At 45.4% G+C, this 27,568-nt stretch overlaps 1 protein-coding gene across 7 annotated transcripts in view; it reads left to right on the forward strand.

Moving 5' to 3' along the window:
• The window catches only part of LOC142586040 (E3 ubiquitin-protein ligase SHPRH), a 444,374-nt gene that overhangs the window by 92,993 nt on the left and 323,813 nt on the right, over nt 1-27,568 (forward strand). For all 7 annotated transcript variants that reach the window (XM_075697266.1, XM_075697267.1, XM_075697264.1 and 4 more), the window contains 2 exons: nt 1,302-1,465; nt 9,569-9,742. In XM_075697266.1, the coding sequence (XP_075553381.1) occupies nt 1,302-1,465; nt 9,569-9,742 (338 nt within the window). The remainder of the gene's footprint in view (nt 1-1,301; nt 1,466-9,568; nt 9,743-27,568) is intronic.

Genomic DNA, 27,568 nt, shown 5'->3' on the forward strand with positions numbered 1-27,568 from the left:
CAATTATTCTTCGCGGAAAACGCCGTTCAGAAGGCACAATTTTGATTGTTATATTCAGTATGTTGCGAATAACTTATCATTATATATGGGTTTTCTTCTTATAGCCCTAATGTCTAAGTTGGCGCTCTTCAATCGGCTCATCATTATAACCGATATATTGTTTTATGTGGTATCGCTATAAGTGGATTGCACTGCTGACTAGAGTTACTGTATTATTGCTCTCTGTGGAAGCATACGTGATGGCTTAATAGCAAAGTGAGCAAGAACCTTTGAGTTAGCTTGGCCCCAAAGCCTGAAGTAGTGACCATCGTGTTATCCAAGACAAACGTCGCAGCACAGTGACGTGACAAATGCCACAGCAGTATGATGGGTAGAGCATTGCAGGCGCCACCTCACGCCCCTGTGGAGCAGACCAAGTGTACCTGAAAGGCAGTGTGTGGATAGGCTGGTAGCTGCCATAGTATGCTGCGTATTTGGTTAAAACACGTTGGCGGGCTAGTTGGTTTCGTGTAGAAGAACATATGTTGGTAAAACCGGCAGATGCGTCAATGAGAGATTAAAAGAACATAGATATAACGTCACTAGGGTAATCTCAGGTCATTTGGGTATTCATTGCCGAGATTGTTCCTGCAAACCCATGTTTGAAAGTGCGTACTGCGATTCTGCATAGGGCTCAAAGCAGGATGACAAGGGAGATTTTGGAGGCCTACGAAATTGCAAAATTAAAAGAAAGGTGCATGAGCAAGCCATCAGTGTCACTATCTGAAAAAGAGATACGATTTCTCGGTTTATCTTTGTAACCATTGCAGTATATGTTTTCACCATGCCTTGCACATGTGTACTATTCATCGAAATGCATCACTGAATGTTCTTTTTTGCTGTCACGTTTGTTTCTGCTCGTACAGTATATATTTATCGATGCATGCGAAAATAAAGCCTATAGTTGAAAGTGAAGCGCTGTCTCTGTGTATCTGTTTCTTTCTACGTCCTCGTTAAGTTGTGCTTATACGCTCTATCATGGGTATGCTGCACATTTAAAATACCTTTTGCAGGAGACTTGTAAAGTGGTTATGCTTTATTGCAAGTTCCCGAAGCTTGTTGCAGGGCATGTTTAAGGCACCAAACCTCATGCATGAATCTTTGAAATAGGGTTATGCTTGTTTCCTGCTATTCTCATTTGATGAGGTGGTGAAAAGCGAGTCTGGCTGGTGTTTATCTTTAAGAAGGACAACACTGAAACAAGTCTGTGCAAGGATGGGCAGTCTTAAAATTTATGCTTCATATTTTCCCCCTCTGCATAGACATGTATGGTCTGCTCCTATTTCTCAATGAGGAACCGTACAATGTCAAATTATGGTGGAACGAATGCCTTTTGCTGCCATACTGCCATGGGGACACTGATCCACTTGTCACTGTGCTTTCAAGATGCTTCAAGAGGACCATGAAAAGGAATGTCCTGGAACAGGCATGTCTCCTCTTCTGACTGATCCTTGCCACTCAAGTGCAACATGTCTAAGCTGCTGAAGGTCTACAGGGGCTGTGCTCGACATGTCACATTTAAAAACCATTTAGTGTTTACCAAAATTGTGTGCTTGTTCACAAACTTTATAATGCATGAATTGTGCATAAGTTAGTCTCTTCTGCTGCATGTGAGCAAGGAACTGAGTTAGACCAGGCATCCTTACTTTATTGTCTCATTTGTGGCAGAAAAACCTAGCTAGTTAACAAGAACTAAGGTTTTTACAAAAGTGTAATGATAGCCCATGAAATAGATAAGTGATTCAGAAGAACTTCAGTTTGGCCTAATGGTGTTTACTGCATATCATATTGACCGCAAATAAAGACGGGGACAGTGGAAGAGAACACAAAAACGACACGGGTGGTAACTTTCAACTGCAACTCTTCCTCTGTCCCCGTCTTTATTTGAGGTCAATATGATATGTAGATAAGGTGAGCTCCAGGCACACAAACGCAGGCACACAATGGCATGCAAAGGAGAGGCTGTTCCTGCACTTGATACACAAACAGTAAAAATGCATTCTGAATAATTACAAAGCTGTTTATGCACAACAGCACCATAAACATTACTAAGCATTGTAATTAAGCAATGAAAATTGCCATGGGTCAAACCAGTATTGCACTGACATCTGGGGTTGTCCTTGACAACTGCAGCAGTGGGTAGCAATTTTACGTTCACTGAAAACCAGTGCTAGAAGACAGTGTAGGAACGAGTGCACAGACACTGTGCTGTGTGCTCTTTCCTATACCACCAGTTTTCTGTGTTCATGAGCCAACTAGCCTGCCAGTCAATTCTTGTAGGTATCTGCATTGTGCCCTGCTTTTGTGTCTGGGAGAGGCAGCTGAAAAGAATGCTAGTGCATTAATCATTAGTTGCATCATTGCGTGTCATCTTGTGCATGTCAGTGACTGTATAGCATTGCACTGGGCATTTCACATAACTTCAATCAAACTTTAAAAAAAGTTCAGGCAGAACCCAATTCACAATGAATGTTAAGAGAGAGAGAGAGAGAGAAAGACCTTATTGTGGCAGAATAAAGCAAATCAACTGTGCGATTGCTTCCTAGTCCAGTACTAGTCCATTGGGGATCCTGGCACAGGCTGTTCACTCGATTAAGGTGGTCTGGTCAACGAGATGTGTGCTGAACAACATACTCTCCCACTGCTCACAGGAAGGGTCGGGCTTCTGATTACACTCCTATAGGATGTGGTATAGTGCTTGATTTACCACAGAGCCTACGCCCAGGGGAGTATTGTGTAGGGAAGAGCAGATGTGAGGAAATGCGTTAGTTTGAAGTCTTTGTAAGGTATTTTCCTGCTGTTAGGGCTAATTTGGTTGGGTAAGTGGAAGGTCCTTCTATCTAATCTATAATATTGTTACGTAAATAGTATAATAGTGTTGCGTGATTTTCTGGAGGGTGCGATAGTGTTCCTCCTCCGTGGCCATGTTGGTGACAGCGGGGGCCAGGGCATGGGCGGTGTCATTGCTTGGGAGTGCAGATTGGGTAGGGGTCCACACGATTGTGACTGTATGAAAGGGAGGCATTTAGCTATATTAATGCAATTAGCATTGAAGCAGTAGCTGCGCACTGTATCGCCAACATCAAAATGGGTCATGTATAAGGTGCGTATGCAGCCAAATTTGTCACCTGCGCTTCTCACTGGACATGCTGCCCTGTCGTGAAGTTCGTGCTTGGTGCTTTAGACAAAATTGTCTAAATAAATATTATGCGGGTTTGATTCCACCCTGCACTGGCCAAATTTTAAAAGATCTTTCTCTCATTGAAGACTGCACCACACCTAGTGACCCAAGTTGGTCTGCCGTTAAACCTGGTTCTCGGAACAGCAGCCCCATGCTCTACACAGTAGACCACGGAATACGCAGTTGGTGTGAGAGAGGTTAGCTGGAGACAAACATGCATACTGCAACTGGATGAAGTTCCCAAAGAATGCTAATTGCATTAAAAGTGGTACATCTTAGCCGATTGAATCCAAAGGTACATTGTTCGTATTTGTCCTGAGTTACTCGTATTTTTGGAAGTGCAATTATATTTTTCTGTATTTTTGAAGTGAAACTTGAAGTAAAAAATTTTAAATATTCATTTTAGGGCATAAGTTTGATTGAAAACGTTATAGAGCATCCTCAGGACCTCAATGAAGTTGTATTCATGATGATATCTTTTATGTGGTCCTTTTTTATTACACTGAAAAAAGCTCACAAAATACAAAAAAGTGGCTTCACTACCTGGTTGCATGTCTGGTTTGCAGCGCTCTCGAATGTGTTTTCAAAGAACAAAGGCCAGATGTCTGTTAGAAAAAAAAGCAATTGGTACTGGCATCCAGTCAGCCACTTACGTTGTTGTAAAGATGGAAATCCGCAATGGTCCAAAATGATGTGATAGGTAGTATTGAAAGAGAATTGAAACACATTTCACAGCTGTTTTTACCACCAGCATGTGGCTTCATTCTTCAGAAACACAGTGGAGAGTCCTGCAAACCAGGAGTGCAAGCATGCAGTAGCGTCATTTGTTTTAGAGCGAAAGCCCTGCTCCTCGAGGTACAACTTCCAAGGTCAATCTCGGTGTGCATTTGACCTTCAGCTGTGGGCGCGCAAGTGTGAAGGTGCGATGTCATGTCACATGATCCACTCTGGAGAGGCGTCGCAGCTGCACTGGCTTGAGCCTCGCCGCTGTGTACCACGTGACTAGGTGAGGGTTTAAAGGGCGAAATATAGACTGACGTAGCTTGAGCATGGGCACACATTATGTCACGTTGGTGAGAACAGTATCTATAGTTTGACCGATGGTTTGTGGTTCGACGCACTGGTGCAACCAACGTAACCGGAAGCTGCCAACGGGCTCTGATGCACGTGGTGCCGAGCGACGCTCGCCCGCACGCCGATAACATATTAGCTAAGTCTGAGCCAGGCTAAGTCTGGGCACCCTGCCGATATAGCTCGGTAGGAAGAAGCACTGAAGAACTGTGTCTAACCATGCTTAGCAGAGCTTTCGCTCACATAACTAAGTTCAAGCCACATTGAACCCCAGCCACTTTTTGTATGTTGCATGTTTTTTGATAGCATGAAAAGGAAAAAAGAACCACCTAGAAGATAATGTAGTCGAAACAACTTCACGGGGTGCTTCTGATCATGCCGTAATACTTTCACGCTCATACTTATGCCCTAAAATATATATTTAAAAAATTGTGTCATTGGCCTTGGCTAAATGCTTAGAGAAACTCAAGTTGCCTATGAACAGTATGTTATTGGTCTTGCGTGCCTAAGATGTTCCTCTTTCTTTTAAAGCTTGGTTCAAGTTATGTGAAGCACCCAGTTATTTAAAGCAAAACCTCTTTAATATGTACCTGCTTAATAAATCATTTCGGTTTAAATATAGTTGTTATGAATCCCCTGCCCTGTCGCCATAGAACCTAATGTGTTGGCTGACTGCTTAAACTGTAGTCACTTAACACATGTCAAACAGTTAGTGCGTAGCATTTACTTTATATTTTGGTACGCACAAGCATGGAATTGATGGAATGTTGTGCGTGCAGACCATAGATAACCAAATTGCGGCCCACGGACCTTTCTCGAACTGAAGTCGGCACTGATAGTAAGGTCAAAACATGGTAGCCATGATGTGTTTCCTGCTCCCACAGCTTCTAGCGTGTCCATGTCATCATCATGGATGATGACCTGGATGATAGCCCTCCCGTATCTGACGCGGCTATTGCATTGACTGTCACGAGGGCATTAAGTAAGCAATTAGTACATTGCTTACTGCGTACCTGATCCACGTCCCCCACCAATTGCATATTAATGAGATTTTACTGTAGTTTCGTAGGGCTGCATTTAGTTCTATATTAATCATTAAGCTGTGCCAGTACAACTACTTTAGAAGAATCATGACGAAGGGCATGTGTTCTTTTTTTTTTTCCGCTATGGTACCCGTTGAAATAAATTTCAACGTTTTCTTGCTGTGACGAGCGCAGAAAATATGCTACGGGTGGTGCAGAGGTGCGCTGCTTGGGAGAGGATCGCACTGACCACTATACTTGCTGTGCTGGAACTCCGGACAGGCCGCCATTGTAATATGAAACTGGCAACGTTTAACGCTAGAACGTTATCTAGTGAGGCGAGTCTAGCAGTGCTATTGGAGGAATTAGAGGGCAGTAAATGGGATATAATAGGGCTCAGTGAAGTTAGGAGGCCAAAAGAAGCATATACAGTGCTAAAAAGCGGGCACGTCCTGTGTTACAGGGGTTTAGCGGAGAGACGAGAGCTAGGAGTCGGATTCCTGATTAATAAGAATATAGCTGGTAACATACAGCAATTCTATAGCATTAACGAGAGGGTGGCAGGTCTTGTTGTGAAACTTAATAAGAGGTACAAAATGAAGGTTGTACAGGTCTACGCTCCTACATCCAGTCATGATGACCAGGAAGTCGAAAGCTTCTATGAAGACGTGGAATCGGTGATGGGTAAAGTCAAGACAAAGTACACTATACTGATGGGCGACTTCAATGCCAAGGAAGGCAAGAAGCAGGCTGGAGACAAGGCAGTGGGGGGAATATGGCATAGGCACTAGGAATAGCAGGGGAGAGCTATTAGTAGAGTTTGCGGAACAGAATAATATGTGGATAATGAATACCTTCTTCCGCAAGCGGGATAGCCGAAAGGGGACGTGAAAGAGCCCGAACGGCGAGACTAGAAATGAAATACTTCATACTCTGCGCTAACCCTGGTATCATACAAGATGTGGACGTGCTCAGCAAGGTACGCTGCAGTGACCATAAGATGGTAAGAACTCGAATTAGCCTAGACCTGAGGAGGGAACGGAAGAAACTCGTACATAAGGAGCCGATAAATGAGTATAACAGGTATTCGGCTTTAACTCAGGAAGAGGACCTTAGTGTTGAAGCAATGAATGACAATCTTGTGGGCATCATTAAGGAGTGTGCAATAGAAGTCGGTGGTAACTCCGCTAGACCGGATACCAGTAAGCTATCGCAGGAGACGAAAGGTCTAATCAAGAAACGCCAATGTATGAAAGCCTCTAACCTTACAGCTAGAATAGAACTGGCAGAACTTTCGAAGTTAATCAACAAGCGTAAGACAGCTGACATAAGGAAGTATAATATGGATAGAATCGACCATGCTCTCAGGAACGGAGGAAGCCTAAAAGCAGTGAAGAAGAAACTAGGAATTGGCAAGAATCAGATGCATGCATTAAGAGACAAAGCCGGCAATATCATTACTAATATGGATGAGATAGTTCAAGTGGCTGAGGAGTTCTATAGAGTTTTGTACAGTACCAGTGGTACCCACGACGATAATGGAAGAGAGAATAGTCTATAGGAATTCGAAATCCCACAGGTAACACCGGAAGAAGTAAAGAAAGCCTTGGGAGCTATGCAAAGGGGGAAGGCAGCTGGGGGGGATCAGGTAACAGCAGATTTGTTGAAGGATGGTGGGCAGATTGTTCTAGAAAAACTGGCCACCCTGTATACGCAATGCCTCATGACTTCGAGCGTACCGGAATCTTGGAAAAACGCTAACATAATCCTAATCCATAAGAAAGGGGACGCCAAAGACTTGAAAAATTACAGACGGATCAGCTTACTGTCCGTTGCCTACAGAGTATTTACTAAGGTAATTGCAAATAGAATCAGGAACACCTTAGACTTCCGTCAACCAAAGGACCAGGCAGGATTCCGTAAAGGCTACTCAACAATAGACCATATTCACACTATCAATCAGGTGATAGAAAAATGTGCGGAGTATAACCAACCTTTATATATGGCTTTCATTGATTACGAGAAAGCGTTTGATTCAGTCGAAACCTCAGCAGTCATGGAGGCATTGCGGAATCAGGGTGTAGACGAGCCGTATGTAAAAATACTGAAAGATATCTATAGCGGCTCCACAGCCACCGTAGTCCTCCATAAAGAATGCAACAAAATCCCAATAAAGAAAGGCGTCAGGCAGGGAGATACGATCTCTCCTATGCTATTCACAGCGTGTTTACAGGAAGTATTCAGAGACCTGGATTGGGAAGAATTGGGGATAAGAGTTAATGGAGCATACCTTAGTAACTTGCGATTCGCTGATGATATTGCCTTGCTTAGTAACTCAGGGGACCAACTGCAATGCATGCTCACTGACCTGCCGAGGCAAAGCCGAAGAGTGGGTCTAAAGATTAATCTGCAGAAAACTAAAGTAATGTTTAACAGTCTTGGAAGAGAACAGCAGTTTACGATAGGTAGTGAGGCGCTGAAAGTGGTAAGGGAATACGTTTACTTAGGACAGATAGTGACTGTGGATCCGGATCATGAGACTGAAATAATCAGAAGAATAAGAATGGGATGGGGTGTGTTTGGAAGGCATTCTCAGATCATGAACAGCAGATTTCCTTATCCCTCAAGAGAAAAGTTTATAACAGCTGTGTCTTGCCAGTACTCATGTACGGGGCAGAAACCTGGAGGCTTACGAAAAGGGTTCTACTTAAATTGAGGACGACGCAACAAGCTATGGAAAGAAGAATGATAGGTGTAACGTTAAGGGATAAGAAAAGAGCAGATTGGGTGAGGGAACAAACGCGAGTTAGTGATATCTTAGTTGAAATCAAGAAAAAGAAAGGGGGGCATGGGCAGAACACGTAATGAGGAGGGAAGATAACCGATGGTCATTAAGAGTTACGGAATGGATTCCAAGGGAAGGGAAGCATAGCAGAGGGCGGCAGAAAGTTAGGGTGGCGGATGAGATTAAGAAGTTTGCAGGGACAACATGGCCACAATCAGTACATGACCGGGGTAGTTGGAGAAGTATGGGAGAGGCCTTTGCCCTGCAGTGGGCGTAACCAGGCTGATGATGATGATGATGATGAAGCTGTAACAAGCATGTGACACATGTCACTGTAAAGTCAAAACAAGAGTATGCCCCCTCGGGTATACTCTTCATTGGCCCGTTAGGCTCGGTGGCCTGCCAGGCTTGGTGGGCAACATTGGGTGCTGTCTGAGCCAGCCTCGCTCCGTCCTGAGGGTCTGCAGTGGTCGGGCTTGTGAGTGGTGCCGGACTTGACACCGGCCCAGTGGGTGCCGCATGGAGCGAGGCTGGCTCAGGCAGCACCCAATGTTGCCCACCGAGCCTGGCAGGCCACCGAGCCTGGAGGGCCAATGAATGAAGATTATGCCCGAGGGGCGTCACATGCTTGTTACAAAAGCACTACATTGGCTGCCTGAATTGCGCAGTGGCTCGCTGTTCCTTGAAACCCTTGGGTGACTAATCCCCATATCCTGGAACATTCCTCCACGCGACACTCCACCTTGACTCGGGAAAGTGGATGATGTGCTGCCCCTCGACAGAGTTGGTCACTGCTCTTAACTGGCGTTCGACGGCAATTCTTGAGAAGAGTGCCATCTTTACCAGCCGAAGGCCGCCGCCGTGTCCAACTCAGTTGAGTGGAGCAAGAGCTTCAAGTGGAGGATCGTTTGAGAATATGGGGTTATTCCCCCTGTTTTGCCTGTAACATGTACTATACCTATGGTATAATTTTTAATGCTTTTACAATAACTTCTGTGATCTTTTGCTTGTGTATGTTGCCTGTTTATTGTAGTTTTTGCACAACATACAATTTACATACTAAACATACATTACCTACTACTTGCTGTTCTTTTACTACTTTATTTCCACACACATTGAATGAGGAGGTCCCCCTGACAGTTCTTAAACTGGAACCTCCGACTGTAATATGATACTATAATCCGTCTAATAATAATAATAAAAAATGAATACACACACACGCACACAAAAAGAACATTAGTTTGAAGAAAGCTAGCAATGGCCAATTCAAAAAGGAACATTAGTTTGAAGAAAGCTAGCAATGGCCGATTCAAAAACTGACATCAAAATGCTGCTGTTCTCATGGTTAAGCTCCTAGCTTGGAGGTAAATCTTTAACCCTCCAATTTATGCACTGAGTGTACATTAAGCCATGTTATGGTGTGTTATAATGGGTAACGTGTGAAGCACAAGAATGTGTGACCTTTTTCAGATTGGCGTTCCACCTCAGGAAAGCATCTTACACACCCTCACCTTCTCTCCTGTTGAAGAAGTTTTCTACGAACGACAAGCTGACCGATGTGCCTTGCTCTTCAGGGAACAAGTTTGCAAATTTCCTGACCATAGCATCAGAATTGAACAACTGGACAGGCACTCTGTTGGACTGGTGAGTTGAAGGAATGCAGGGATTTAATTTCCTTTTCCTTTTATCCTCTGCCAGTTTCAACACTAGTTAAGGAAGGTGGGTGTTTAAGGTCCGAAGTCGGTGCCCCTCGATGACTTGAGTGCATGGTGGCAGCACAAAGGAAGAGTCATTGTTTGGTAAAGGGACGCTTTAATCAAATGTCAAGGCATCTATCTGGGTCCAAGTCCAAACCTCCACTCTTTTCCACACAACCAAAACATGACTTTTCAAACCCTCAGTTGCACAAAAGAGTCACAAACCAGCCAATCACATATGCGGGTTCACGCCATTGCAACCAATAACACAAGAACATTCGTGACGCACACGGCATTGGTGGAAACAGTGGAAACTTTACAACACACAAGAGTGGTGGAAACTTTACAACACGCAAGAGGATAGGTTTGCTCAAAGACACGTGTCATCTTCCTCTTCCCTATGTTAGGCTCCAAGTATTGGCCTTGATGTCCTCCCCTTTTCTCCTGCAAGAAGCCGCCATGCAAGCAGCAAGAATATTTCCACAAAACCCCGGCTTGTTGATGGCATGTCTGCCGGGCAGTGGGCTGTCCTGTCAGTAATAAGAAAACTTGGTCCCCCGTGCAGCCGTGGGCCGGTTCGTTTGAATGCTCCAAACTCCGTAATTGGGACCCTATAGCCATTGGGCACAAAAGCATTCATCGGTCGTAGCCGGCTAAGTGGTTGTAAAAATAACGCCGTTTTCACAAGGCATTCTCAAAAGGTATGCGCGGATGCCAAACAATGACACTGAAATTGGATGGGCATGTGTCACATCGCCTACTTTCCGTGACTGCGCTTCCCAGTCCGGTGAAGAGGCCCACAAACAATGGGGTTATGAGCGAGAAGGTCAATGGGACATGTGGGGAGTGCATGGGCGTTAGTGTTGGCAGTGACCTCAAGCACACCCTTCCCTCTTATCTTCATGCCCCTCTCTCTGAATGCTCCCATTCAGCTCGGACCATTTTCCCTTTTGTTACGAGCGAGAATGCAGACTTGTCGCCTTTTCTACGACGCAACCACTAAGCCGATTTCTTTCCACGCGTGAGTGTCTCCCACGTCCCTTCTTCGCGGAACTGACCGACGTCCTTTGTTTCCGGTCATCAGCCGATGCAGCAGCATGTGAAATCGTCCTGTGCTTTGCTGTACTCACTTAAACTAGGCAACACAACAACAGCAACATTAATATCATAACCTCAAACTGACTCGGAGGTTCCAGGGTCACAGGTGTGGTAGGGTCAGTCATCACACTTGTGCATGTCAACCAAGACAAGCTGAAGGTCGAGAATTCATTCCGTGTCCATTGCCTCTGCTGACTTGCACATGTGCAAACAAGAGGCCTCTCAGTGTTTTGGAAATGACGAGCAGCTTAAGGACAGTGTCACATGACACACAGTGAACGAGAAGAGAGGGGGTTAACCGAGGGTCCCGATTATTATTAGTCATATCATGAGAAGCCAACAAACACTGACACCAAGGACAACATAGGGGAAATTACTTGTGTTTAACAAATCAAATAAGGAAACGATAAATTAATAGAAATTAAAGTGGATGAAAAAACAACTTGCCGCAGGTGGGAACCGAACCCACAACCTTCGCATTTCGCGTGCGATGCTCTACCAATTGAGCTACCGCGGCGCTGTTTCCCCATCCACTTTCTTGGGTATTTATGTGTCCTAGTAGAACCCTGGGAGTGTTAGCCAGCGCCATCACTCACATACCTTGGCGGTGGACGTGGAACGTCCTTCTTGCCACAGGCGTCACGAGAACGTGATCTTTTTGGGTGAAGGCAAGTGGTCAATAAACCCACACATGCTACCTGAAGGCATCAATGTTGCCGGATTCGAGACCCTCGTTATGTAATAAACGAGAAGAGAGGAGGTTAACCGAGGGTCCCGATTTTTATTAGTCATATCATGAGAAGCCAACAAACACTGACACCAAGGACAACATAGGGGAAATTACTTGTGTTTAACAAATCAAATAAGGAAACAATAAATTAATAGAACTTAAAGTGGATGAAAAAACAACTTGCCGCAGGTGGGAACCGAACCCACAACCTTCGCATTTCGCGTGCGATGCTCTACCAATTGAGCTACCGCGGCACTGTTTCCCCATCCACTTTCTTGGGTATTTATGTGTCCTAGTAGAACCCTGGGAGTGTTAGCCAGCGCCATCACTCACATACCTTGGCGGTGGACGTGGAACGTCCTTCTTGCCACAGGCGTCACGAGAACGTGATCTTTTTGGGTGAAGGCAAGTGGTCAATAAACCCACACATGCTACCTGAAGGCATCAATGTTGCCGGATTCGAGACCCTCCTTATGTAATAAACGAGAAGAGAGGAGGTTAACCGAGGGTCCCGATTTTTATTAGTCATATCATGAGAAGCCAACAAACACTGACACCAAGGACAACATAGGGGAAATTACTTGTGTTTAACAAATCAAATAAGGAAACAATAAATTAATAGAACTTAAAGTGGATGAAAAAACAACTTGCCGCAGGTGGGAACCGAACCCACAACCTTCGCATTTCGCGTGCGATGCTCTACCAATTGAGCTACCGCGGCACTGTTTCCCCATCCACTTTCTTGGGTATTTATGTGTCCTAGTAGAACCCTGGGAGTGTTAGCCAGCGCCATCACTCACATACCTTGGCGGTGGACGTGGAACGTCCTTCTTGCCACAGGCGTCACGAGAACGTGATCTTTTTGGGTGAAGGCAAGTGGTCAATAAACCCACACATGCTACCTGAAGGCATCAATGTTGCCGGATTCGAGACCCTCCTTATGTAATAAACGAGAAGAGAGGAGGTTAACCGAGGGTCCCGATTTTTATTAGTCATATCATGAGAAGCCAACAAACACTGACACCAAGGACAACATAGGGGAAATTACTTGTGTTTAACAAATCAAATAAGGAAACAATAAATTAATAGAACTTAAAGTGGATGAAAAAACAACTTGCCGCAGGTGGGGACCGAACCCACAACCTTCGCATTTCGCGTGCGATGCTCTACCAATTGAGCTACCGCGGCACTGTTTCCCCATCCACTTTCTTGGGTATTTATGTGTCCTAGTAGAACCCTGGGAGTGTTAGCCAGCGCCATCACTCACATACCTTGGCGGTGGACGTGGAACGTCCTTCTTGCCACAGGCGTCACGAGAACGTGATCTTTTTGGGTGAAGGCAAGTGGTCAATAAACCCACACATGCTACCTGAAGGCATCAATGTTGCCGGATTCGAGACCCTCCTTATGTAATAAACGAGAAGAGAGGAGGTTAACCGAGGGTCCCGATTTTTATTAGTCATATCATGAGAAGCCAACAAACACTGACACCAAGGACAACATAGGGGAAATTACTTGTGTTTAACAAATCAAATAAGGAAACAATAAATTAATAGAACTTAAAGTGGATGAAAAAACAACTTGCCGCAGGTGGGAACCGAACCCACAACCTTCGCATTTCGCGTGCGATGCTCTACCAATTGAGCTACCGCGGCACTGTTTCCCCATCCACTTTCTTGGGTATTTATGTGTCCTAGTAGAACCCTGGGAGTGTTAGCCAGCGCCATCACTCACATACCTTGGCGGTGGACGTGGAACGTCCTTCTTGCCACAGGCGTCACGAGAACGTGATCTTTTTGGGTGAAGGCAAGTGGTCAATAAACCCACACATGCTACCTGAAGGCATCAATGTTGCCGGATTCGAGACCCTCCTTATGTAATAAACGAGAAGAGAGGAGGTTAACCGAGGGTCCCGATTTTTATTAGTCATATCATGAGAAGCCAACAAACACTGACACCAAGGACAACATAGGGGAAATTACTTGTGTTTAACAAATCAAATAAGGAAACAATAAATTAATAGAACTTAAAGTGGATGAAAAAACAACTTGCCGCAGGTGGGAACCGAACCCACAACCTTCGCATTTCGCGTGCGATGCTCTACCAATTGAGCTACCGCGGCACTGTTTCCCCATCCACTTTCTTGGGTATTTATGTGTCCTAGTAGAACCCTGGGAGTGTTAGCCAGCGCCATCACTCACATACCTTGGCGGTGGACGTGGAACGTCCTTCTTGCCACAGGCGTCACGAGAACGTGATCTTTTTGGGTGAAGGCAAGTGGTCAATAAACCCACACATGCTACCTGAAGGCATCAATGTTGCCGGATTCGAGACCCTCCTTATGTAATAAACGAGAAGAGAGGAGGTTAACCGAGGGTCCCGATTTTTATTAGTCATATCATGAGAAGCCAACAAACACTGACACCAAGGACAACATAGGGGAAATTACTTGTGTTTAACAAATCAAATAAGGAAACAATAAATTAATAGAACTTAAAGTGGATGAAAAAACAACTTGCCGCAGGTGGGAACCGAACCCACAACCTTCGCATTTCGCGTGCGATGCTCTACCAATTGAGCTACCGCGGCACTGTTTCCCCATCCACTTTCTTGGGTATTTATGTGTCCTAGTAGAACCCTGGGAGTGTTAGCCAGCGCCATCACTCACATACCTTGGCGGTGGACGTGGAACGTCCTTCTTGCCACAGGCGTCACGAGAACGTGATCTTTTTGGGTGAAGGCAAGTGGTCAATAAACCCACACATGCTACCTGAAGGCATCAATGTTGCCGGATTCGAGACCCTCCTTATGTAATAAACGAGAAGAGAGGAGGTTAACCGAGGGTCCCGATTTTTATTAGTCATATCATGAGAAGCCAACAAACACTGACACCAAGGACAACATAGGGGAAATTACTTGTGTTTAACAAATCAAATAAGGAAACAATAAATTAATAGAACTTAAAGTGGATGAAAAAACAACTTGCCGCAGGTGGGAACCGAACCCACAACCTTCGCATTTCGCGTGCGATGCTCTACCAATTGAGCTACCGCGGCACTGTTTCCCCATCCACTTTCTTGGGTATTTATGTGTCCTAGTAGAACCCTGGGAGTGTTAGCCAGCGCCATCACTCACATACCTTGGCGGTGGACGTGGAACGTCCTTCTTGCCACAGGCGTCACGAGAACGTGATCTTTTTGGGTGAAGGCAAGTGGTCAATAAACCCACACATGCTACCTGAAGGCATCAATGTTGCCGGATTCGAGACCCTCCTTATGTAATAAACGAGAAGAGAGGAGGTTAACCGAGGGTCCCGATTTTTATTAGTCATATCATGAGAAGCCAACAAACACTGACACCAAGGACAACATAGGGGAAATTACTTGTGTTTAACAAATCAAATAAGGAAACAATAAATTAATAGAACTTAAAGTGGATGAAAAAACAACTTGCTGCAGGTGGGAACCGAACCCACAACCTTCGCATTTCGCGTGCGATGCTCTACCAATTGAGCTACCGCGGCACTGTTTCCCCATCCACTTTCTTGGGTATTTATGTGTCCTAGTAGAACCCTGGGAGTGTTAGCCAGCGCCATCACTCACATACCTTGGCGGTGGACGTGGAACGTCCTTCTTGCCACAGGCGTCACGAGAACGTGATCTTTTTGGGTGAAGGCAAGTGGTCAATAAACCCACACATGCTACCTGAAGGCATCAATGTTGCCGGATTCGAGACCCTCCTTATGTAATAAACGAGAAGAGAGGAGGTTAACCGAGGGTCCCGATTTTTATTAGTCATATCATGAGAAGCCAACAAACACTGACACCAAGGACAACATAGGGGAAATTACTTGTGTTTAATAAATCAAATAAGGAAACGATAAATTAATAGAAATTAAAGTGGATGAAAAAACAACTTGCCGCAGGTGGGAACCGAACCCACAACCTTCGCATTTCGCGTGCGATGGGGAAACAGTGGATGGGAAACAGCGCCGCGGTAGCTCAATTGGTAGAGCATCGCACGCGAAATGCGAAGGTTATGGGTTCGGTTCCCAACTGCGGCAAGTTGTTTTTTCATCCACTTTAATTTCTATTAATTTATCGTTTCTTTATTTCATTTATTATTCACAAGTGATTTCCCCTATGTTGTCCTTGGTGTCAGTGTTTGTTGGCTTCTCATGATATGACACACAGTGGTTACACACAGTGACAGCTTTGACACCCGACTCTAAAGCATAATGGTACCGAAGCCTATAAGAAACACAATCGCCTATCTTTTAAGAGTTCAGCTATGATAGAGTTATATTCACTGTGGCATTCTGGGCATCACCCACCATGATGGGCTCTGTAACTGAGAAAGTCACCATTATGATGGTGATTTTGTGCCGCAATACTTGCGTGTTTCTTTTACTTCTCTGGGTTATTAGAGCACCAGGGGCAGTAAGTATATGTACAGTTATGGGCAAAAGGATATCATGTTTTGTATTTTCAGTCTTGTGAATTTACCTGCTCAGAAAGCTGTGCCACACAAGATTATAGTACTACCTTATCACTTCCACATGACAGTCATCTATTCTCTTCAAGCATCTCTGGTTGGCACTGGGAATAAATGACGTAGTGCCTGGATTGAGTATGTTACGTCTGGAAGATCTAAGCTTACATTTGTAATAAATTCAGTGATAGAGAGTGTGGTTTTCATATTTTGTACATCTTGGTAGTGTTAGCTGTTAATGATTCTTCATCCAGATTTTATGGCTGTAACTAGCATGATCACTATGTTTAGGATCATGTTTCCTGGGTAGAACTTCGTTTTAAGTTCCAGGATTAGGACATCTTTGATATGTGAGCAGGCATGCCTTCGTTGCACCATAATTCTAATCATGTCATTATTATGATTGATCTTTTTCTCATCATTAAGGGGAGACCCTGTGCCTGAAAACATTTTTTTAATTCTTTGTCAATTTTGATTAAACTTGCGGAGTTTATGTATTTAAATGTGCTAATTTTAAATATACATCAAGTTTTCTTGCAGGGTAAATAACATTCCAGAAATTGAAGAAATTCAGCTTTATTGCATAATTTGCTTGAAGGTGAGCTAAAACCATACATGGCATAATAAGTATGAACATACGAAAATGATGTGGAACTAACACAGAGTGCAAATAAGCAAGTATGGTGTTCTAACCCAATTTTATTTCAAATGAGAACATTGCAGACTTCAGTAAGAGAAATCTATCTAACTGCTAAAAAAAAAAAAAAGAAAACTTCAAATTTTTTTTTAAATAAACGCAACAACATTATTTCGTATATTTAAACTCTACACAGCTTTGCCTTTCTGAAAAAAAAAAAGAGAATTATACTAATACCTCGTTGAACCGTAACCGCTTAAACAGTAGTTTCATTTTAAAGTAGTAAAGTCAAATCCCCGACTCAGCCACCATTGAACATAATTTGTTTCGTATCTGCATAAACCGTACCAGCTCATTGCGTACGTATCTGTTAACACGTAGTATTTCCACTTTTCGTCGCGTAAACACGGTGGTGTGTCGTCTCCATCGGGCAGCCCGGCATAACAACAAGCCTCAGAAATCAGCACAACAGCCTCCAAGCGCCCTGTGCGTTTGCGCGTTAAGCCACACCAACATCAACATCATTTCGGCGCCGTGCCAGAGAGGGTTGTGGCGTCGTAGAAGCAAGAACTCGCGCCATACCGAAACTCGGATATAAAAGATGCCGGGTGCTTAGCTTAGAAGAAAAGTTTGACATCGTTCATGCTGTCGAATGTGACAGGAAAAGTCAGCGTGGGCACGCGACATGGGTCTACTGTTGACTATGGTGTGTGGCATTTGGAATGCGAAGAAGTTGCTCAGCAGTGCTGCTGCGACCGGGAAGAGATGTCGGCTACGAGGTTCGACTTTTTGCTGTCGTTGCCTATGTTGTATCCAAAGTATTGACTAGTGACAGTGATGAGGACGACATGGAAAGCGACAGCACGGGCGATTCAGCCCCAACAGTGGTAGGAGCTGCACATTACGTCAGCCTCATGAATGCAGTCGTCACAACGAGAACAGACCCCTCAATGAAAAAGGTGCCCCGCAACTTCTGCAGCTCTACTGCACGCGTGCACGGAGAATGCATAGCTCCAACGAGGAATCTGCCATACAAGTGTTTGCCGAGAAGAGGGGGCTGGCTGAAAAGATGGCACGCAGCTTCAGCAATTTTGAGGCCGCTGTCGTCACTGCTAGGCCGCTGCAGCATCAAACAAAAATAACATGTTTGTCGCGCGAAGCAAATAAATACTGCATGAGTTTTCGCCTTTCATCGCACTCTCTCCAAGTTCTGTTTTTGACAGGTAAGTGGGCGATCTCATGCTATTTCGGTTAAGCAGTACTACCGTTTAGTACATACTTTTTCCGAGCTCTGCCCAACTACAGTTTAACGAGGTTTCACTGTACAGTGATAGCACAAGCAGAAGCAGAGACAATGCACCTCCAATACGGCATCATCATCAAAATTGTGGTTTTGAGAAAACAACAAAAAACATTTCACAACAGATATATTGAAAAAAAGGTTGAAAAAACAGCACCAATTGCCATCAGTAGGCACTAGGTATAATTCATGGCCGTTTGGCCGTTGCAGGTCAATGACATAGCATGCACTGTGAGTACGTGCACTTCAAAAGGATTACACATTTTTGGGCCCTCAATTCCCCGTGAGCTCCATCCCGACGCAGCTTTACCACAGATCTCGCAAAGCACAGTCAGTTTAGTAGCGAGACCGCAATCCTGATCGTTCCACACCAGCTACACAGAACCACTGCAAGTGCAAGTATTACACGGGAAAACGCCGAGACGATTGTTCACTGCTGCAAGTCCGATGACAATGTACGGAGTAGCGGGCTTCGCGACCGAGGCTGTTGCACTATCGGCGGTTGAATCTTCTACAAAACACCGAATCTTTCGCTCCGTGGCCGTCGTAAATACAATCTTGTCAAGCATAGCTTTCCCATGTGCTTTTATCTTATCCACTTCCTCTTCAGATACGACAGCCATGTTTAATTCTTACGTGAGTATAACCGGCATGTGGAAAATGTGTGATCCTGCAAAGCAGCTAAGGCATCGACGTTCGGCGGCGGTACAACTTCAGCGGTGAGCTGCCAGGTATCCTGTGCCGACTGCGACGATGGAATCGCTTTGAGAAGTTGAGAAGTTTATTGCGTCTCGTATGTTTCCGCCTGTAACGGTTCACAGAACGAAACCTTGTCGGACCTCCAGCATATCCAGCATCGCAGTCGCCAAAATCGTGGCTGTTTTCATTGTTTGAGCGCTCGTGGTCCTTGGAGCCAATCATGACTTGCCATCTTGGTCACATGCTCAAACTGGCCAATAATAGCGTGTGCTGTGAATTTATTTTTCTGTTGTTTTTTCGTGACTGCAGTGCTGGCAGTGTTGCCGACTGACGAATAAAGAAAGCCAGAAACATGACCTTTGGAATTATACCGAAATGGCACTGGCAGAGCGCGTAGTTATCGAATTATGTGCGACGCAAATCGGGCACGATTTGTCCCCAATTTAAAGGGCAACGCTTGCAGATCTGCATCTTTAGGTCATGATAATGGAAGAACTACATGGTATTTTGTAACTGAATTTCGGAGGTGGGCACGGAAACGCGTCAGGAACACAGAAAATACAACTGAAAATTTGAATTTTGGGCCAATTTTCAGTCGCAAAGACAGGGGTCCCTCTTAAAGCAGTACACATGTAGACACACACAAACACTTAGAGGGGCCCTGAAGCACGTTTTATTGAAGTCGAGAAATGCATTTGAAGTTAAAGTAGGCTATTTCAAAAATACTTTGCCGCAAAGAGTACTTCAATGCATTCAGTAGCAGTGGAGTTGGCAATCAAAGATTGCCTATGATGAACTTCACGGTGCTGCCACTCCATCAATGCCTTGCACTGCAAAGGTTATGGCAGGGCAGGGTATGCCTACAGTGCTCCACCTACTGACCATCATTGTGGGACACAGTTCAAATTTGATTTTGGATGTTCACGTAGGGGCCACTACTTCCGATTTTGGTGCCCACATCGCATCAAACTTGGTGGCTATCCCTCAATTTAGGGTGGAGTTCACGGTATGCTGTGCTACATGCTGCAGTGTATTAGATAGCTATGTGTGGCTTTCTTGCACAGAGTGGCAACTACCACATTTTTTATTGTGCTTATCCCTATGACAATTGCACATTTTCCAAGCATTGAAAGGGATATCATTTCTATGTTCGCTCATAGCAAGCTTTGACCATGATGGTGACACTCCTTGAAAGTGGGCAACTTCGGAAGGAGATGACCTGTTTCACTCGGACATCGGTGCTCGGGCAGGCTTGCCACGCACCTGAGTGGTCTCTGTGGGGGACGTGCCTGGAGACACGTTGCCCACAGAGGCACTTGGAGCATGCAGTTGTCCTCAGTGAGCTTCAGTGATTTCAGCGAGTGGGCTCATCGTGGCACCCAGCAATGGCCACAGTAATTTAGGTTATGTAGCAGATGCAGCTAAGATTCATTTTGTGAATCAAATTTTTGGACATTCACTATTTGATTCGAGTATTCAGACACTCCTACAAATATACCGAAGCATGAAGCTGCAAAAACAATTGCAAAGACACTGGATCATCTGGTTAACTCATTCGTTACCACATCTATTCAAATTGATCACCGGTGATTGATGCTTTAGGTCACCGATTTCGACATGTTGGAGCCGTTTCTTATCAACTTAGGTCATCCATTAGTTAGTACAGGCACTGCACTTTCAGAATCAGTTTAAATTTTTGTACTCTGGCAATGTTGCGATTTTTGATGGACCTTTTTGCAAACTAATGTGTGGATGTTGTAGCGAAAAGAGGTGTGGCTGTCACCTTCTGCCGTTCTCAAGAAAAAAAGCATGCCGCTCATGGTTACAATGCACTAGCATCAAACTTTTGTAAGCAAATGACTCCCAGCAAGTCAAGAAGTAAATTATATTGCTGGCTTTGCCCTCTGACAGTGCTGAGCGGGGATATTTAACCAAGAATGACGCCAGCTGTTCACTAGCAAGCTTGGTTTTGGAGTCCGAGTCATTTTATTCCACCAAAATATATTTCTGAAGGTATGTCACATGTCCAACATGTGGTCCTGACATTTTCAACCAGTTGCCAGGAGTTTTCTGTCATAAAATCTCGGCAAGGTGGGCTGCGAGTGTCACTGCGCATTTACTGAAAATCGCTCCCATGGCATCGTCCCATGCGGCTGCGTCGCGAGAAAAGCATAGTGCTTTAAACTATGCTGTATGCGCACTTCAATTTAATGATGAGGACTCGAGCTATGATTTTGAAGATGACAGCAATGAAAATTGAAGTTCTGACGGCGACGATGTTTTGAGTCAACATTGTTCACCGGTGAGTTTCCCTTACGGCCGTGAGCAGTCTCCTTCCTTGTACGTGCTTATGTATCAACCTTTTTGCACAACCTGAGAGCTCTACTGATTATCTTCAGGGTGCATACTTCTCTTGGTTATGATGTGCTGCCATTGGCAGCACATCAAAGAAACTTGCATTCGCCCCAAGAAGGCCGTCCATGTCACAGCTCTGCCCAGCACTACAAATCAGCACAAAAGAGTTTACAGTGGCACAGGATTTTGTTCTGCTTTTCTTCTCTGCAGAGGTGATAAAGACACTCTACAAAAATGCAAACAGATATGCTTGGATGCATAATCTTGTAGTTGCCCCGCTACACTGAGAGTGATCGGTCCTGGAAGAGGTGCATGACTGTAAACGAACTGGTGAAGTACGTTCCTTAGACTTCTCATCGGACTATCCTCAGAAGATGCCGAAAAAGCGCAACTGCAAAATATGTTACAAGGACCGCAAAGTTGAACAAAAACCAGACCGTTTGTGGGAGAAGTGTGAAGTGCACCTATGCTTCACAAAATCCAGGAACTGCTTCACCGCATAGCATAAGCGATGAATTGGTCTTAGTTTCTTTTTTGTGTCTGAAGAATGGCGGTGCAGTGACCATTTATTTTTTCAGACACTATTCCTGAATTATTTATCTTTGAAATGTGTATTCTGAATTTCCTTTGGTATTAATGTTTTTGTAGATATTGTGATGGGGATGTTGGGGATATAAGACTGTATTTACAAGGTATATACAAGCAGAGTCAATGGGGTTAAATATGGCTGACTAGTAACAACACGCAGCATCCAGCGTCTCGCGATCTTCTTCCTCTCTCTCTTCTTTCATCCTTCCGTAACAGGGCCCCCAGATGGTGAAGCACCGTCTCGGTGCATGGTAGGCAAAGAACTGCGAGCAAAGTATGGCTTCAGCCGCGAAACGTGCACGACGTCAACAGGCAGCAGACTTGAAGATGGATGACACTGTAACGGTGCGATCTCATAATTGACGTCGTTAACTTAACGTAGGACTTCATAAGCTCCTATATAGCGAGAGAGAAGCTTCTAAAAGAGGCCGACCCAACGACATGGTGACTAAAGCAGCACCCAAGCACCTGGGGCGAACTCAACATCGCGATGGCACCGGTCGTAACGCTCTTTTTGCAGATGCTGCGAGGCTAATAAGCGAGATCGGGCGACTTGACGCTCCATGTGGGCCTGATCGATGACTTCACGAGCGTACTCAGTGGCAACGCGGGGCACAGAAGGTAGGATGGTGTCAAAGGGCAGTGGGGTCGCGACTATACAAAAGATAAAAGGGTGAATATCCTGTCGTGTCATGTCCGGACAAGTTATACACAAATGTCACGTAGGCCAGCCTGGCGGCCCAGTCGCGGTGATCGTTGGAAACGTACATTGACAGCATCTCTGTGAGTGTTCGGTTGAGACATTCCGTGAAGTCATTCGTTTGTGGGTGGTAGGCGGTGGCACAAGAGCACAGGAGTTCGTCCACAACTCGAGACAAAAACGAGCGTCCTCGATCTGTAAGTAACTGTCGAGGTGCACCGTGCCGGAGAATGACCTCGTGAAGGAGAAAATCAGTGATGTCAGTTGCGCAACTAGTCAGCAACGCCTTTGTTATTGCGTAGCGTGTCGCATAATCAGTAGCGACAGCGACCCTCTTATTCCCTCTAGTCGTCGTCGGAAAAGGGCCAAGCAGGTCAAGGCCTACGCGAAAGAATTGTTCAGAGGGAACTTCAATTAGATGGAGTCGGCCAACAGGTGGCAGGGGAGGTTTATTCCGGCGCTGACACAATTCGCAAGTTGCAACATAATGACGCACAGAGCGATAGAGACGCGACCAGAAGAACCGGCGTTGTACGCGGTCGTATTTACGCAAAACTCCAAGATGTCCCGCTGTATGTGCATCGCGAAGTGGTTCGAGAATGACGGATTGCAGATGACGAGGAAGGACAAGGAGCAACTCAGGGCCGTCAGGGTTGATATTGCGGTGGTAGAGGAGGTAGACGTAGAGCACGAACATGCGGCACGTGCCGTCTGTGCGGCGAGATTGCACTCCAGCGATGATGGACTGTAAAGATGCATCGCATTGTTGTTCAGTGCGCATGTCGGTCATGTCAGTCAAAGCCATCACGCTGGTCACCGGATCATGCGCAACAGGATCGGGAGGTTCCACGGAGTGACGCGAGAGGCAGTCAGCGTCCTTGTGCAGACATCCAAACTTATATTTGACAACAAATGAAAATTCCTGGAGCCGCAAAGCCCAGCAACCAAGCCGTCCTGTAGGGTCCCGGAGGGAAGACAGCCAGCAGAGGGAGTGCTGGTCTGTAACGACTGAAAACGTGCGGCTGTGCAAATGTGGCCGGAACTTGGCGACAGCCCAAACTAAAGCCAAGCACTCCCGCTCGGCGACGGAGTATTTTCTCTCAGCAGGCGGCTGGCGTAAGCTATCATGTACTCAGTACCATTCTGCTGTTGGGCAAGAACAGCGCCGATGCCGTGGCCACTTGCGTCAGTGTGGACTTCGGTCGGTGTAGATGGATCAATGTGGGCAAGTATGGGAGGGGTGGTCAGAAACCCGATGAGAGCGTCGAACGTGTGAGCTTGCTCAGGGCCCCATGAGAATGGCATGTTCCTCATAAGAAGATCTGTCAAAGGCGGAGCAATTTCGGTGAAGTTTTTAACAAAACGGCGAAAGTCAAAACACAGGCCGACGAAGCAGTGCATGTCAGTAGCAGAACGTGGCACAAGGAAACTGCGTGGGGCGCGAACTTTTTCCCGATCTGATTGGACACCGGATGTGTCAACGAGGTGTCCCAACACGGTAATCTGACGGCACCTGAATTGACATTTCGTGGAGATGGGTTGGAGGCCGGCTTTTCAGAAGACCGCAAGAATGGCAGCGAGTCGGGTAAGGTGGCTGACGAATGTAGGAGAAAAACAATAATGTCATCAAGGTAACAGAGACAGGTGGTCCATTTGTAGCCTTGCAGAAGAGAGTCCATCATACGTTCAAATGTCGCAGAAGCATTGCATAGGTCAAAGGGCATGACATTGAACTGATATAAGTCATCCAGCGTGATGAAGGCCGTCTTCTCGCGGACCATTTCATCAACTGAAATCTGCCAGTAGCTGGATGGGAGATCGATGGACGAGAAGTATTTAGCTCCGTGCAAGCATTCCAAGGCGTCATCGATGCGTGGTAGTGGGTAGACGTGTTTTCACGTGATCTTATTTAAGTAGCGATAATCAATGCAAAAACACCAGATACCATCTTTCTTTTTCACGAGGACGACAGGCGAAGCTCAAGGGCTGGCTGTTGGCTCGATGACCCCTTTGCGGAGCATTTTTGTCCATTTCTGATTGGATGACTCGACGTTCAGCATGCGATACCCGATAGGGACGCCGATGAATAGGATTCGTGTCTCCAGTATTTATACGGTAATGAACAACAGATGTTTGGCCTAAAGGCCTGTTGCCGAAATCAAAGATGTCACTGTATGATTCAAGCAGGAGATGTATGTCCGTGGCCTGTGCAGAGGTGAGGTCAGGTGCAATAATTTGCGCGAAGTCATCCATTAAGCAACCAGAGCTGTGAGCTACAATTGGCACTGATAAGCCACTCTCAGTATTCAGACTTTCAATGTCAAATTGAAACCCATTAGAAATGCTGGCCAAGAACATGCTGGCCGGAATCACTTGAGGGCACAGGCTGAAATTCTGAAGCGGAAGAACGATGTTGTTATTAGCAATCGTCACCAGAATATGCAGAAGAGCAACGTTCTGGTTCAAAAGCACGTCGATGATGGGACGAAGGATATAATCACTGTCGGGAATCTGTGGCTGTGCGGTTAAAGCGACGTAAGTGACTACCTCAGGTGACAGACGCACATCTTGAAGTGAACACAAGTGCATTGGAGTGGTGCTCAGAGCATCAGCGACTTGAGGCACTTCCAACTGAAAAACGCCGGTTGCACAGTCGATGAGAGTGGAATGATGGGCAGTTGTTAATTGCAGCAAAGAGAACAGAAGTAGGGCGACTGGCTATACTTATACTTATATACGATGGTGAGCGACTGTACCATGTGTTCCTAGCAGAGTTGTTAGACTCGGCGATGGGCGAAATATTGCGGGCATTTCCATCAAAACGGCTCAGGTTGGTCGGCGTGCGAGGTGTTTAGGGCCATGAGTTGCAACAGTATCTGGCGACATGACCAATGCGGCGACAGGTGAAACATATCGGCTGGTCGTCCGCGGTTCTCCACTCAGTCGGGTTGCGACAATGCAGAGAGAAGCGTCGGGGTGGAGTGAAAATAGTAGAAGAGCGTTCCTTGGGCTCTGGGGTTGGTGACAGCACAGACGAAATGTAGGCCAAAGTTTTCAAGTTCCTGGCAAATGATGGCTTGTACGAGGGGAACTGAAAATGTGGTAGCATCAGGGCTAACAGGGCAAGCAGAAAGCTGTGGGTGCCAACGCATCCAGTTCACTTCTAACGATTTGCACTATGGGCTCTGATTTATCCCAAACGACACAGGGCTCTCCGCGTAGCACAGAGGCGTTACTGAAATAATTGAATTTGTCAAAGTAAAATGCGTCAGAAAAATTCGTACAATTTGCACACAACCTACAGATATGATAGCTTCGGATTGTAATTTGAATATATGAGAAAACATAATTCTGTGCGTGGAAACTTGACCACGAACCCTCCTTATCCAGCTGCCGTTTAAGGTCTGTCTTGGTAGGAGCGGCGCGTCCCACTCGATTCCTTGCAACACCATCGAGATGGCACTCGTCTCCATGCATCTGCGGCAGCAGTGGGGCCGGCCATGGGTGGGAAAGAAGCAAAAAGAACCAGAAAGCTTGTCTTCGTGCATAGCGTTCGACGCCAGCGTTTCCGGGAAAACATTACGATTACATAAGCTGTAGTTGCCAGGAGGTGTGAGAAGTAGTCGGGGATCTTTGAATGGTATTGTTTTTCACTCTCAAAGGCAAAGCTTAAGCGTCATCCAAGTTTTTTTGCCTGCCCACTGTTCCTGTGGGGCCTGCAATGTCAAAACTGCTCAGTACCACTGGGAGGGTTCACAGCAGGCATGCATGATTATTTTATATTTTTAAATGTTACTGTGATATTCTATATTCGCTTTGGCTCGAATTTCAGTATATATAACAAATGAATATACATGTTATTTCTGGGTATAAGCCGCATCGCCAATTACAGCAACCCAGCAAGAAAAGTTGACAGTCACTCTAGCCTATGCTAAAGAGGATGAAGGCAAAAAGCTTGCCCGCTCATAAGACATTTTTCCTTACCTTTGCTTACCTCTCTCTTAACTCTTTCCTTACCGCGCCATCGAGTATCGATCACTATGGATCGATGGTTTTGAATGCTCTGCCAAAAATTAAACTCCGTGCTTACGGACACTTAACACATCTGGCCAGTAATAGGAGAAATACTGTGCATTTTCTTTTTCTTTTTTTTTTGCGTTCTGGTGTGAGGGTTCCTGCGGAAAAAAATAAAAAATCAGCGGAGGAGATAGTGCGGAGTTTTTGCAACATACTGCCGAAAACGAGTCGCGCATCGCTAAAGGAGAAGTCTTCTCAAAGTGATTCCACTGCTTCTGATGCTGATATTCTCGATGCGAGCAGTAATGAGACGTCCATAGAGGACATTGGATTGTCTGATTTCGACTCCGACAGCGATGATTCGTCTAGGCAGCCCGGACCTTCAACTAGTGTGGCAAGGTAAGCATAGTTTCGGATGTCAGTGTTGTTATACGGTGTGCGTGTTTTGTAAGTGACGACAACTGTTAAAATTTTTCTTTTAAGGTGTCAACTACATATGGAGGCGATATTTTACCAAGCACACTGTGCCAAGTCAAGTAGTTCTCACTGAAACATGCACCTGGCGTACACCTGAATGTGACGTGCCGGAGTGAGACACGGAGGTTTCTCAGTGCACTGGACATGTTCATGATGTTTTTTACCGCTGACATGATTGCCACTTTCTGTGCGCACACCAACAAGTATGCATGGATGAAGATTTTTGAGAAGCCCAGCTATGCTCACACAGATGCTCACACAGGCTAGAGGTCACGCCCCCTGAGATGTTGTGTTTAATTGCACTGTTGATTTACATGGGCATCATGCAACTACTTCGCTCCATTTGTATTGGAACACTGGAACTATCTACGGCGGTCTACTTTCAGGGAAGATCATGAGCAGGAAGTGTTTCTTGTCCCTACTTGCTTTCTTACATGTCTCGGACCCTGAGGATGATGGTGCTGCTTTAGCTGGCAAACTGCAGAAAGTATGGGTGCTGCTTCTACAGATCAACGAGGCAACGGCACCATTTTTTCATCCATGGGAAGCCATTGCAGTCGATGAAAAGATGGTCAAATCTAAAGCATGCTTGGGAATCAGGCATTATGTTCGTGACAAGATGACAAAGTGGGGTTACAAATTGTGAGTTTTAGCTGAGTTGGAAACTGGATACACATTGCA

The sequence above is a fragment of the Dermacentor variabilis genome, chromosome 6, assembly GCF_050947875.1.
Source record: "Dermacentor variabilis isolate Ectoservices chromosome 6, ASM5094787v1, whole genome shotgun sequence".
NCBI lineage: Eukaryota > Metazoa > Arthropoda > Arachnida > Ixodida > Ixodidae > Dermacentor > Dermacentor variabilis.